Source organism: Phodopus roborovskii, unplaced genomic scaffold (assembly GCF_943737965.1).
Source record: "Phodopus roborovskii unplaced genomic scaffold, PHOROB, whole genome shotgun sequence".
Lineage (NCBI taxonomy): Eukaryota > Metazoa > Chordata > Mammalia > Rodentia > Cricetidae > Phodopus > Phodopus roborovskii.
In genome coordinates this window covers 18,178,114-18,193,255 of record NW_026126418.1, presented here as the reverse complement: position 1 = coordinate 18,193,255, position 15,142 = coordinate 18,178,114, and the positions used below count along the sequence as shown (strand labels likewise).

Below are 15,142 nucleotides of genomic sequence, written 5' to 3'. Positions count from 1 at the left end.
GATGGGCTCATATGTATGTATGTATGGTATGTATTTATGTATGTATGCATGTATGTATGTATGTATAGATCTCCTGGATAAAACTTGCTTTTCTCATTCTCTGGAAAAGCATTACTTTTGTCAGATAGGGGTGTCAGGAAGGGGATCCTTATCAGTTATGCTGATGCCATAATAAGACATTATCTTTACATAGAAAGAATGTAATGCATCTGAGGGGCTTAGAATGGCAAGTAATCTGGGTCTGTCATGTGCTAAGGAATCCACAGGAGACATAAAAGGTGGGAAAGCATAAATCATCTTATATGGCTCACTAGATAACTGTGGCAGGACTTATGGATGTGTGGGTCAGTGATAGAAGGTCAGATGCAATATTTAAGAAATGCTAGAAGAATCAAAAGATTAAAAAACAAAACCTACACAAAAGAGGTGAATGACAAGGATATGTTGGTAATTTCTGAATTTCTGATCCTAAATAAATAAATAAATAAATAAATAAAATTGAGGGAATATGGAAAGCAAAGGAGCTTTCCAACCTGGTGTCTATTTGAAGGGTCTTACATCTAATTACTAAAGATTGTGAAACTGCTAATAAAATTTTGGTGAAATTTTTGCATATGTAGACAGTATTCTACATATAAAGCTTCCTTAAGTAAGAATGGTAAAACAGCATGCTCAAGGACAGTCCATCTACTGTCTTTGAGTTAGGCTTATTCCTCTCCTAGCTGTCTGTGTGTACTTTCTAAACACCTCAGAATCATGGTGATGAAGCACACTTCTCTGTTAATAATGTGCCTTGAACATATGTTTTCTTTTGTTCCAAGCTAAAACTTTATGGTGTGAGCTGAGTGTGCTCAGGGGCATTTCTGTACATCATGGGAATAGATATGCACTGTGACTTTGAGCTAAGCAAAGCTCTCAGCCCTACTATGTCTACTATGATTTTTCTTGGCCATATAAACTTAAACTGTACCTGCTCATGAGAACACCCCCTCATGAGCATGCTTAGAGGTGGTTTCATTTTGTTGTTCTGAAAGAGCAAAAATAGCACAGGGGAGGCTATTGGATGTGTGCTTGATGTTTCAGATTGAAGACCACATGGGGTTTTATACACTACCACGTGAAATGTAATGTGGGAACCTAAACTTGGTACTGTGAACCAGGAAAAATTATATAAGTAATAAATGTGCTGGAGATTTCATAGATCATGCCAAGGAGTTAACTTCTATTATTTTGTTAAATTGGTGTGATATGTATGTCAAATGCCTTCTAAATACCTGTGTTTATGTCAATAAGCTACTGCAATTCTGTCCTGTGTTTTATCTGTGAAAATTTAACTTAAGATCTGTTCACAGGGACACTCAGTCTCGTTAATTGTAGTTTGTTGCTACCTCAGCTAGCTTAAGATGGAAAACAGGCTTCAAAATTTCTTACCATTTTGTGGAACAAAGGTTTAACTGTAAAGGCATATTTTATTCACCAAAATTACCCAGTGTGGAAAGAAGTCATCCTCCTGTGAATTCAGAGGTATAATAGTGTCCAGTTGATGAGGAACACATTGTCAACAGTTGTGGGAAGAATCCCATGGCTATTTTAGGGGAGATGTGATGGTGATACATAAGAGAATTACAATCAGAAGCAGTCTGTTATTCATAGGCAATGGTCTCATAAACCTTTCTTAAGAGTTTATCCTCCATCAAATGATTATTCATTTTGTTTGTAGACATCATAAATATCAGCTGTCATTTAATGCTTTTTTTGTGTGTGTGTGTGTGTGTGTGGACCTGAAACAAGAATGAATTTGGGACTTCTGAGCCAAGAAGGATAAATGTCTGAGTAGAGGAAAATGGCTAAACAAAGAAAATTAAAATACTAATCTGAGAGAGAGAACGTATAATAGTAATGTTATATATTAACATGACCAAACTATATGTAAAGCAGCAATATTACCCTAATGCAGAAAATAAACGTATTATTTATAAGAAACTCAAAGAAGGCTGGATTCCATTCTCATTGGTAGGTAAATGGAATCATTTCCTGATTGGTTTCAATTTTCTACACCTTATTTCTCATAATATAAGACTTTATTGATATCAGAGGATAACATAAAATTAGAATCATAGTATATATAAATATATATAAATATATATAAAAGAACAATGAAAATTGAAGTTGAATAACACAGTGTTATACTGCAATGAACATAAACATGTAAAATCCAATGTGTCATTTTGGTGTGTTTATTTATCCCTTAATTTGGAGAGTCATTTCTAGGGTAAATAAAGTCGAAAATATCATACATTCATTTTATGTGAATATATGTATATTATATTCATAACCTGGCTGAATCAAATTGTAAAGACTTTGTTTCTAAGAGGATCATTAAAAAAAAAAAAAGGAGTAATTTTCTTGAGGCATAGAAATATTAGAACTAGGAAAGAATTGGGAGGCATGGGGCTTGTTTATGGGTCTCCAGAACCTTCTTGGAGAAGTTCAAAGCAGGTTTGTGGTTAGATACAATTCATGGATTTTCAATGACAACGACAGTAACCAGAGAAAGCTAGGCTGAGGGGATGAAGGAAAAGTGCACTGGATCTGGCAGAAACATTGAAGTACACCCACATAAAGGACATTACAGAAAAAAAGGGAGGAATGATAGATAAAAAGCACACACCGATGAAAGTGTCTCACAGCATATGACCTCTTGAGACCTCTGTGCATTAGTTGAAATCTTCCTGCTGTGAAATATTACATCATTATATTATACCATAAATGTATACTCATATGACTATTACAAACTAGTAAATCACAGACAGGAAGTTACAAAGGCAGAATGACCCCTAAACTCCATAAACATCAAACTGCATAATCATAACACCATACCTATTTCAGCATAGTGAGTTCTGAAACCTAAATCAGCTTTGGAAGGGGTACCAAAGAAAAGAGATGGGAATATGTGAGATTAAAGTGCTCAAAGTACATACATATGAAACTACCTTTGTGTAATCCTGTATCATGTATAATGAATATATCATAACAGGAAAAAATTTAAAAGAAAAACAAGTGAGAAAGTTGGGTTAAAATTCTAACAAAAACAGGGTTTTATATAATTATTAGAGACAAAGGATCTCAGTGTGTGTGTGTGTGTGTGTGTGTGTGTGTGTGTGTGTGTGTGTGTGTGTGTGGTTAAGGTCCAGATTTCAGGGGAAAAAAATCTAGAGCTTTTCTATCCTAAGCATGTACTATACTAAACCCAAGCCATTCTAGCAGTCTTCATGTCTACCTGATCACCTATGAACTGGCTTGTGCTAGTTATGTGGAGTGCACAGAGCAAGTAAGCTTCTTCTTTGACTCATAACTCCCACCTGCACACATCTTGTGCTTTCTATAATCTTTTAAACTATAGCTGACCTGGGTACATAAGGCCAGAATCACAGGAATTTTCCACTTATTTCAAATCTGAATGTGACAATCGAGACCACACCTTGCGCATGGCACTTTTCATCTCAGTGTTCCTCAGAGTATAGATGAGGGGATTCAGCATAGGAGCAATGACAGTATAAAACACAGAAATTTCCTTATCCTTATTCTCACTTCCTGCAGGTAGAACATAGGTATAAATACAGGGCACAAAAAATAAAACTACCACCATCACGTGAGAACTACAGGTTGAGAGAGCTTTGCGTCGCCCAGCAGATGATCTTGTCCTCAGATTATACAGAATGAGTATGTAAGAAGCAACTAGTACAAGAAAAATCACAACGACCACCATCCCAGAATTGGCAATTACTAAAATACTAACAACATGAATATCTTTGCAGACCAGTTTCAAAAGAGGCTTGACATCACACAGGTAGTGATTGATATGGTTGGGACCACAAAAAGGCAGACTCAGCACCATGAGCAATAAAGCAATGGAGTGCCAGAACCCCACTGCCCAGGCCATGACAATCAGCATATTACATCTCTTCCTGTTCATGATAGCCATGTAGTGCAGGGGCTTGACGATGGCAACATAGCGGTCCAAGGCCATAGACACCAGGATGAAGATTTCCACACCTGCCAGCAAGTGGGCAGTGAAAAGCTGTGTCATGCATTCGTTATAGGAAATGTTTTTTCCTACTGTAGCTAAGTCCTTGATGAGCCTGGGAACCACAGTGGAGGTGTAGCAGAGATCCATGAGAGAAAGGTGGCATAGAAAGTAATACATTGGTTGTTCAATTAAGTGGCTGTAAGTGATGGTGAGTAGAATGACAGAGTTCCCCATTAAAACAGCCAGGTAACAAAGCAGGAACAAGAGAAAGAATAGCAGCTCTATTTGTCTATTTTCCCAAAGGCCCATAAAAACAAACTCTGTTACATTTTTGTGATTTTCCATGTGAGTAAACAATGCCCAGCTGAAACTTAATTCATCTGAAATTAAGCAAAATAAATGCTACAATTTTGATAGATTTTTTTAGTTTTATTGAGATTTGCAAATTGGATAACAATCATAATATTAGATTTCTAAACAACCATTAAATAAAAATGTATAATTATACTCCCAAATTTTAACTAAATATTATTAATAAATATTTTATGCCTAGACATTTTATAAATATTTAACACATGTTTAAATCATATAGGACCTATTGTGTTCTGTTCTAATATATATTTTCTATGTGAAGAAATATATAAATGGCAGATATAGGCAAATTACAGATACCTTTAAATGTGAAGCAGATCTAAGTGCTACATATATTTCCCCTTGTCATTCTGTTAATTACATACACCATAGTATTGTTCAATAGCAAGGATAATTCCACTCATTTTTCTTCCTTGTAAATGAAAAAGGCTTCTATTATGTCACATTTTGTCCAGCATTCAAGAAATATAAAATATTTGAGAATTATTTCTTCTGAAATTTCACATATGATTTATCTGTAATAACCCCAAGTCATATTTAGCATTTCCTACATCCCATGGAGTTAATAATCATTTTCCAAAAGGTGCAAGTTCTTAATCATGAAAAAAAAAACAGCCAGAATTATTAGCTTCAATGTCCCTTGAATAATTCCAACAATGGTCAAGATACGGAAGATCAGAAGATCTAGGAATAAAGAATTTGAGGTGACTGTATATCTGGCATTTAAACAGAAAGGACAGTTTTTGTATTTCTCTAAAACTATAAAGGAATGTTTTAGAATTAACTGCTGACAAGTTAGAGTTACTCCAAATACATGTTCATTTCCTAGTGACATCACTTGCTTTTTTAAATGGAATTCTGGCAATGTTGTAGCTTTTGTGATGTTGACATGTTAGAACACAAAGGGAGTAAGTGATTGTACCATGTTTTAACAGCATTTCAATGTTCTCCTTAGCAACTTTATTTCTTGTAGTCTACATATTTAAAAGAATCTGGGTTTTCAGTAGAAGCACTAAGGTCAAAAGCACTGAGAGCATCAATGTCAGATTCTGTGAATTTATTCTTCTCCTACTGAGCCAGTCTATTAATTCCCATGCCCCCTGCTTCAAATGGGGAGAAGAGTAATATTCTGGACTTTATGTTTTCCTACAAGAAGATAGGTTAACCTCCCAATAAGCAGCTATCAAATACACACACAAAAAATACTGTCTTTATATAAGTTAGTTCCAGTTTCATATTATATGGAATAATCTATGGATTGGAGAGCCAAAGAAATGTGCATAAACTAGAAATCAATACTGTTGAAAGCATAAATCTTAATAGTTCAAAATGTTTCCTTGATATTGTAATTATGAAATATTTTAAACATGAAAATTGGGAACTTTCTTACTTGTGATGATCAAAATGTCTAACCAAATGAAGATCTGTACAGACAAAAATGCTTCAAGTTTATTTCATAGAATACTAGATGTCCAGCAAAAACATACCATTAGTTGAAACAATCACAGGTCCTAATTTACCCAAAATACCTATTATTCTCTTTTTAATTTGACTTTTAAGAAAACAAAGAAGGAAGGAAGAGAAATAGGTAGGGAAGTCATAATGTAGTAAAGAAGAGAGGAATGAACCAAAGAAGGATGGGAGAGAAGGAAGGAAATTGGGAGGTAAGGATGTAGGAAGGATGCTTATTTGGTGTCCAGTTTTGAATATATATATATATATATATATATATATATATATATATATATATATATATATGGCAGGGTATTTATAGCATCAGGACAAGCTCTAACTGTTGAGTCAGAAGCATGAGATGAATGACCATGTTGCCTACAAATTCAGGAAATGGGGAGAATTCTGATTATCCATTAATAGCCATCCTTTTTCCATCCTCCTCTTCTGTTCTTTCATCCATCCTGCTACCATCTCGTATCATCTAGCTGGTCTCTTTACTTCCAACAATCCCTTGATAACTGTCATGTCACATCCATGCTTTTCTCTTGCTTATGTTTCCATTCCTTAATAGCAAAATCAATAACTCTCTTCCCTCTTTCTCTTACCTGTGTCCTTTTTCTGTCTCTCTTGCCTGTTCTGCTTCTCTGCCTCACTTTACATCTCCTCCTTTTTCCCTCTTTTTCCATGCCCTTCTACCTTTCTCTCCTTCTCCCCCTCTATACCTTTCCTCTTCTCAGCCTCACCTCTTTTTTATGTCTTCCTATTTTTGTCTTTCCTTATCTTTCTCACATGCACATTAGTTTATATATTAAGGTTAAAAGTAATTTAATTTCAAGGAATTAGAAAAAAATTTTCATCTACCTAATAGTTAGACTTTTTCTATCTGAGGGGAAAATTAAGAAACCTAGATGCTTTCTGAAAAAAAAAAAAGAGTAATTTAATTTCACCTTATTTAGCAACAGACTTTAATTTAAACCATATTTTCTAAAAGTTTGCAATTTAATATTTTAAATTGGAAAGCCCTATGAAACATATTGTTTACAAAGATGTTCATTGCATTGTGACTAGAAAAACAAACAAACAAACAAACAAACAAAAACAAAACAAACAAGAAACTATGAAGGAAGGACAGCATTGAAGTGTAACTCTTGAGACTTAAATGAAAGGCTAAGGGAATAAGAATGTGTTACTATTGTTAACTGTCGCAATATTGTTCTATGACTTTTCTGATACTTTGAATAAGCTTACCATATTAGGGAAAATTGTAAAACAACAATATTTAATCATAATACCTTGTGAAATAAAAAGAAGGGTTTACATGTTTTATGGTTAGCATTAATAATGCTTTTGAATATGGTATTAAGAAGCTTTCATTACTTTCTTACTTTTTCTTCAGCATACCCAGTGTGCCCTCTTCCATTGTATTTCAACATGTTTTAAAAATAGACACAAAAAGGACAGGGCTGCAAATGGACAAACAGGAGATTGGTAGCTCAACTATGATTGCATTTTCCTGAAGACTTTAAAAAAATGACTTAAAACCATGACTGTCAAGCTAATTTTCTGTAGAATTGCATATACTTTTTAAAAATGTTATTTTAAAAATAACTGTGAACAAATATGTCAGGAATTGAATTTATAAGTGAGATGTATTAATCTCAAATTTTACACAGAGTACAATCAATAGCCAAAGATTTTTATTATGAATATATATGTATATATATGCACACTATTTGCAAAACTTACTTCTGCCAGGATCCAAATTTTTCTGAGATATCACTTGTTTTAAAGTGGTTCCTCTTTCTTTTCTGTGACCTTACAGAAATGAAAAATAATGTGGGAAACACCTATCTCGCCCATGAATCTTTAATTAAATGTAGCTTTTTAAAATTCATTGCCTGAAATACTTTAAGTCAAAAGACAGAGAAACCCAAGGGGAAAAGCCTCAGGGGTACTTTTTGCAATGTCTAGGCTGCAGTTACAACTCTGAAGGCAAAGCCAACATTATCGAGTGATCACATAGTAAAATGTTCTTTTATTTGTGTATTAGATCTATGCCATAAATGCTCCTTTGCTTCTGTTGGTGTTGATAAAGTCTTGTGACTTTTTCTGGTTACCAGAAATTTTTCTTAAAGGCTGAAGCTGATGATATATTATGTTTAAATGACATATCTGATAAACACAAGATTGCTTCTAATCAACCATGCTGAGAGTAACTTAAGATATTGTTATCTTTATCAATATTACCCTAAAAAATCACTCTTATCATGATGGTTTGAAAATACTTCCTTCCTGCTTAATTATACCCACTGGAAATTTGTAAGTCAGATACAATACTTTCTGTTTATATGCATTCACTAGCATTAGTGTAATTCTTAAATTAGAAAACTCAACAGCATCTGAACTGTTTCCTTGTTGTCTACAATATGTGTAATTACTTCTTCCATTGTCAGATGCAGCTTTTATGATCTATAAATGAATCTACACATTTCTATAAATAGTTCCTTCCTATTATTCAGTTTGTTTGATATTTTTTCAACTTATGCTAAAGTCTGTACACAAAACTAGAAATAAAGGTCTGCCATTGTGACATGTGTCTACAATAATCCATTACTCAGGAGGCTGAGAAAAGGAGATTGCTATGAATTTTAAGCCAACTTGGTTGACCTCCTGAATGGACTCACGCACACACACAGGTACACAAATAATATAACAATAGTGCACATGATACTGTTTTCAAGTAATCTGGGAAATACTTTTGCCCTAATATGCCATTCTCACATATTTGTATATAGCACATTACCCACAAATTTATAGATATTTCATTTACAGATTTTGATATTAATTTGTTTTCATTTTTCCTTGTTATTTGCCTTGTTTAATGCAATATACATTCTTTTGTCTAATATATGTGTGTGTGTGTGTGTGTGTGTATGTGTGTGTGTGTGTGTATGTGTGTGTGTGTGTGAGTGTATGTAGGTATTATTCCTCAAATTTTCAGTTTTTTCATCTTAATGTTCTGTTTAATTAATTTACCTTATAAGATGGTAAAACATTCTATTCCATAAATATGAAACTGGTACTATGAAGGCTTGATATGTATATCCTTATTTGATTATGAAATACCTACATAGCAACATTTTCTGCCAGGCTATGGATAATACTTTTTCACTTAGTAAAGTCTTTTTAAATCCCTAACATTATTTATTGTACTTTAATATGTTTTAGAACTTTATGATGGTTTTTCATTGTCATTATAAGCAAAGAGATAAATTTTTATATTACATACTTCAAACTGGAGTATATTGTAACATTTGAGACTAGAAGTGAGTTTTCTGTGTTTCAGTAATAAATACCAGCATGCAGAAACTATCAAGTCATAACTCACTAAGGAAGAAGCATAGAAAAACAGACATCAACACAAGCATCTTATAAAAACATATAAAGGACTGTCTTCTATAGAATATGTCTATTTTCAAAGCATTTTGATGAAATATTTTTGAGTGTGAAGTTCAAGAGACTATTCATATGAAGCTGACTTTAAAACAATTTGGGGCAGGCATTGGTAGCCTTTAATCCCAGAACTCTTGAGGCAGAGGCAGGCAGATTTCTGTGAGTTCATGGCCAGCCTGGTCTACTGAGCTAGTTCCAGAACAGGCTCCAAAGCAATACAGAGAAACACTCTAAGAAAAAAAAATGTTCCTATGCTACACATTTTACAGTGTAATGCAAATGTATAGCCCTTGAAAGTTATTATCACCCACTTATTGAGGATAATAAGGAAAATAAGGTTAGTAATTAGGCAATATTTACAATCAAACTTATAGTCATATTAGCTGTTTTTAATGTCAAAAAGATGTATTTTTTTTCTTACTTTACATACCCATCTCACCTTCTTTCTCTCCCTCCCTCCCATGCTCCCTGACCACCCTTCTCCCCCACTCTAAAGGGAAGGTGGTGGTTTCCAAGAGGAGTCAACAAAATCTGTCAAGTCATTTGGAGTAGGAACTAGGCCATCCATCCTGCCTCTAGGTTAAAGGAGTATCCTTCCATGGAGAATGTGTTCCCAAAGTCCTTTTGTGCACCAGAGATACATCCTGGTTCCACTGCCAGAGGTCCCTTAGACTGCCCAGGACTTCTAAATGAGACGCATGCTTAAGGAGTCTGAGTCAATCCCAGGCTGGTTTTGCAGCTATCAGTCAAGGGGTCCATTAGCTCCTCCATGTTCAGGTCAGCTGTCTCTGTGGGTTTCTGTAGCCTGGTCTTATACTCCCTTTCTGTATCTAAATTCCAGTATGGCTCAGTGTTTAGCATATGGGTGTCTGCTTTTGTTTCCATCAGCTAGATGAGGGCTCTATGATGGTGAAAAAATTAGTCATCATTCTCATTTCAGGGAAGGGCATTATTGTAGCCTTTCCACTGTTTTACAAATTGTTATTTGGGGTCAGTTTTGTAGGTCTCTAGACATTTCTCTAGGTTCAGTTTTCTTTTCAAACCAAAAATGGCTCTCTCTGTTATGGTCTCACTTTGCCTCTCTCTGCCTCTCTCTTTCTCTGTCTCTCTCTGTTTCTCTCTCTCTCTCTTTCTTTTCCCTTCTCTATTCTTTTCCCTCATCTATTCCTCCCCTGACTCAAACTTCCTAGTCCCATGTGCTTTCCTCTACTCCCCTTCCCTTTCTCCTAGTTCCCTCTCCACTGACTGCCCCCTACTACTCCCCATTATCTCAGGATATCTTGTCCCTTTCCCCTTCTGTGAGGGACCTTAGAATACACCTTGTATCCTTGTTTCTCTGAAGATGTTAATTATAGGCTTGTGATCCTTTTCTCTAGGTCTAAAATCCATATATGAGTGAATACATACCATGTTCCTCTTTTTGTGACTGGCTTAATTCATTCAGGATGGTTTTTTCAGGTTCCATCCACTTGCCTATGAATTTCAAGATTCCATTGTTCTTTTTCCCACAGAATAGTATTCCATTGTGTAAATGTACCACATCTTCTTTATCCATTCTTCAGTTGAGGGGCATCTAGGTTGCTTCCAGGTTCTTGCTATTACAAATAATGCTGCTAAGAACATAGTTGAGCACATGTCTTTGTTGTGTGGAGGTGTATCATATGGGTATTTGCCTAAGAGGGGGATTGCCAGGTCCTGTGATAGAATGATTCCCTTATTCCTGAGGAATCTACATACTGATCCCCAAAATGGCTGTACAAGTTTGCACTCCTACCAGCAGTGGAGGAGTATTCCCCTTTCTCCACACCCTCTCCAGCATAAGTTGTCAATGGTGTTTCTAATTTTAGCCATTCTGGCAGGAGTAAGAAGGTATCTCAAAGTTGTTTCAATTTGCATTTCCCTGATAGCTAAGGATATTGAGCACTTTCTTAACTCTCTTTCAGACTTTTTGATTTCCTCTATTGAGAATTCTCTATTCAATTTTGTATCACACTTTTTAATAGGGTTATTTGGTGTTTTGTTGACTTGTTTCTCGAGTTCTTTGTATATTTTGGAGATCAGCCCTCTGTCAGTTGTGGGATTGGTGAAGAATTTTTTCCCAGACTGTAGGCTGCTGTTTTGTCTTGTCAAATGTGTCCTTTGCCTAACAGAAGCTTCTAAGTTTGAGGAGGCCCTATTTATTAATTGTTGATCTCAGTGTCTGTGCTACTGGAGTTATGTTCAGGAACTGGTCTCCTCTACCAATTTGATCTAGGGGACCATCCACTTTCTCTTCTAGAAGGTTCAGTGTGGCTGGATTTATATGGAGGTCTTTAATCCATTAGACTTTAGTTTTGTTCATAGTGATAGACAAGGGTCTGTCTGTAGTCTTCTATACTCCATCATGCAGTTGTGCAAACACCATTTGTTGAAGATACTTTCCTCTTCCCATTGTATCCTTTTAGCTATTTTGTCAAAAATCAGATATTTGTACATGTGTGGGTTAATAATCAGGATTTTCAATTCCATTCCATTGGTCTACCTGTCTATTTTTGTGGCAACAGCAGGTTGTTTTCAGGATTATAGCTCTGTGGTAGTGCTTAAAGTTGCGGATGGTGATGCCACTTGAAGTTCCTTTATTGTACAGGGTTCTTTTGGCTATCCTGGATCTTTAGTTTTTCCATATAAAGTTGATTATTATCCTTTCAAGGTCAGTGAAGAATTGTGGTGGGAATTTAATGGGGATTAAATTGAATCTGTAGATTGCTTTTGGCAAGATTGCCATTTATTTATGTTTATCCTACCTATCCAAGAGCATGGGAGATCTTTCCATTTACTGGTATCTTCCTTAATTTCTTTCTTTAAAGACATAAAGTTCTTATTACATACATCTTTCATGCTCATGGTAAGCTTTATCCCAAGATACTTTATGTTTTTCATGCCTATTGAAAAAGGGTTATGTTTCTCTGATTTCTTTCTCAGCCCCTTTATCATCTGTATATTGTGGGACTCCTGATTATTTTGAGTTTATATTGTATCTTGCTACATTGGTGACTGTAGGAGTTCCCTGGTAGAGTTTTTTTTTTTTTGGGGGGGGTCACTTATATAAACTATCATATCATCTGCAAATAGTGAAAGTTTGACTTCTTCCTTTCCAATTTGGATCCCCTTGATCTCCTTTTGTTGCCTTATAACTTTAGCTAGAACTTCAAGAAAAATATTAGAGAGATATGGAGAGAGAGGGCAGACTTGTCTTGTTCCTGATTTTGGAGGAATCGCCTTAAGCTTCTCTCCATTCAGTTTGATGTTGACTGTTGGTTTGCTGTATATTGCTCTTATAATGTTTATATATGTTCCTGTTATCCCTGATCTCTCCAAGACCTTTATCATGAAAGGGTGTTGAATTTTGTTGAAGGATTTTTCAGCATCTAGGAAGATGATCATGTGTTTTTTCTTTTTCAGTTTTTTTTTATATGGTGGATCACGTTGATAGATTTTCATATGTTAAACCATCCCTGCAACACAGGGATGAAATCTACTTGGTCATGGTGGATGATTTCTCTGATGTATCCTTGGATTCGGTTTGCCAGTATTTATTGAGTGTTATTGCATCAATGTTCATGAGGTTATTGGTCTGTAGTTTTCTTTATTACTTGTGTCTTTGTGTGGCTTGGGTCCCAAAGTGATTGTGGCCTCTTAAAACTGTTTTGATTTCTACTGTGTGGGGCAATTTGAGGAGTATTGGTATTAGTTCTTCCTTGAATTTCTGGTAGAATTCTGCACTGAATCCATCTGGCCCTGGGAATTTTTTGATTGGAAGGCTTTGATGACTGCTTCTACTTCGTTAGGGGTTATAGGTCTATTTATGTTTTTGGTCTGTTCTTCATTTAATTTTGGTAAGTGATAGTTTTCCAGAAATTTATCCATTTACTTTGAATTTTCAAATTTTGTAGAATACAGATTTTCAAAGTATGACCTGAAAATTGTCTAGATTTCTAAACTGTCTGTTGTTATGTCCACCTTTTCATTTCTGATTTTGTTAATTTGCATATCCTCTTACTGGTTTGGTTAGTTTGGATAAAGGTTTGTCTATCTTGTTGATTTTATCAAAAAACCAGCTCTTTGATACATTGATTTTTTTGTATTGTTTTTGTGCTTTCTACTTTATTTATTTCAGCCCTCAATTTGAGTATTTCCTGGTTTCTACTCCTCTGGGGTGAGTTTGTTTCTTTTTTTTTCTAAGGCTTTCAGTTGTGCTGATAATTCTCTAATATGACTATCCTACATTTTCTTCATACGGGCACTTAGTGTAATGAACTTCCCTGGTAACACTGTTTTCAAGGTGTTCTATATGTTCGAGTTGAATTTTAGGAAGTCCTTAATTTCTATCTTTATTTCTTCTTTTACCCAGGTATGGTGAAATTAACCATATTTCAGTTTCCATGACTTTGTAGTGTTTCTGCGATTTGTGTTGTTGTTGAATTCCAACTTTAAAGCATGGTGGTCTGATCAGATACAGGGGACTATTCCATTTTTTTTTTTATATCTGTTGAGGTTTGTTATGTAACCAGGTCAATTTTAGAGAAGGTTCCATGTGGAGAAGAGAAGAAGGCATAATCTTTTGCGTTTGGATGGAATATTCTATAGATGTCTGTTAAACCCAATTGAGATAATAACTTCATTTGTTTCTTTGTTAAGAGTGGGGTGTTGAAATCTCCCACTATAAGTGTGTGAGGTTTTATGTGAGCTTTAAGTTTTAGTAGCATTTCTTTTACGAATGTGGGTACCTTCGTATTTGGGGCATAGATGTTCAGAACTGAGACTTTGTACTGATAGATTCCTCCTGTGATGAATACGAAATGAACTTCTTCAACTTGTTTGATTGATCTTGGTTTGAAGTCTAATTTGTTAGATATTAAGATAGCCATACCTGCTTGCTTCTTGGGTCCATTTGATTGGAAGATCTTTTCCCAGCCCTTAACCCTGAGGCAATGTCTTTTTTTGAAGCTTATATATGTTTCTTTTATGCAGAACAAGGATGGATTCTGTCTTGGTATCATTTCTGTTAGCCTGTGTCTTTTTGTAGGTGAGTTAAGACCAATAATGTCGAGGGAAATTAAGGACCATTGATTGTTGTTTTTTTTTTCCAAAAAGTATTTTATTATTATCATTTTTTTTTAATTTTACATGTCAACCCAAGTTCCCTCTCCCTCCCTCCCAACCTCTTATCCTTTCTCCCACCTCACATGAACCCTGACCACCCTCCCCTCCTATCTACCCACCCCCATTCCACATGCAGGGCTATGCTATCCAGGTGTGGTTATTTAAATCTGTCAAGTCATTTGAAGTAGGGACTAGTAATTCTCTCCTCTCTCTAGGTTAAGGGAGTATCCCTCCCTGGGGAATGTGTCTTCAAGTTCATTTTATGCACCAGGAATACATTCTGGTTCCACTGTCTGAGGTCCCTTAGACTGCTCAGTCCTTCTAGCTGAGACCCATATTCAGGGGGTCTGAGTCATTCACATGCTTGATTCCCAGCTATAAGTCTGGGGGGAGGGGGCGTTAGCTCCTTCTTGTTCAGGTCAGCTGTCTTTATGTGTTTCTTTTCTGGTCCTCTCTTTCTGCATCTGGATTCTAGTAGAACTCAGTGTTTAGGTATGGGTGTTTGCTTCTGTTTCCAACAGGTACTAGATGAGGGCTCCATGATGATGGATAAGTTAGTTGTTGATCTCACTATTAGTGAAGGCCATTTATGGTACCCTTTCCACGTTTGCTCAAATTGTAAGTTGGAGTCACTCTTGTAGGTCTCTAGACCTTTATTTAGGTTCACAATAATGGCTCCCTCTTTTATGT

The 15,142-nt window shown here is 35.5% G+C and overlaps 1 protein-coding gene across 1 annotated transcript; it reads right to left on the bottom strand.

The window, feature by feature from the left end:
* Positions 1–3,445: 3,445 nt before the first annotated feature.
* LOC127221987 (olfactory receptor 4P4) lies at positions 3,446–4,375 on the bottom strand. The gene has a single exon (XM_051183915.1). The coding sequence runs from the start codon at positions 4,373–4,375 to the stop codon at positions 3,446–3,448; it is 930 nt and encodes a 309-aa protein (XP_051039872.1).
* Positions 4,376–15,142: the final 10,767 nt, after the last annotated feature.

Excerpts from the sequence above, each read along its gene's own strand:
- LOC127221987 (XM_051183915.1), bottom strand. The coding sequence starts at position 4,375 with ATGGAAAATCACAAAAATGTAACAGAGTTTGTTTTTATGGGCCTTTGG.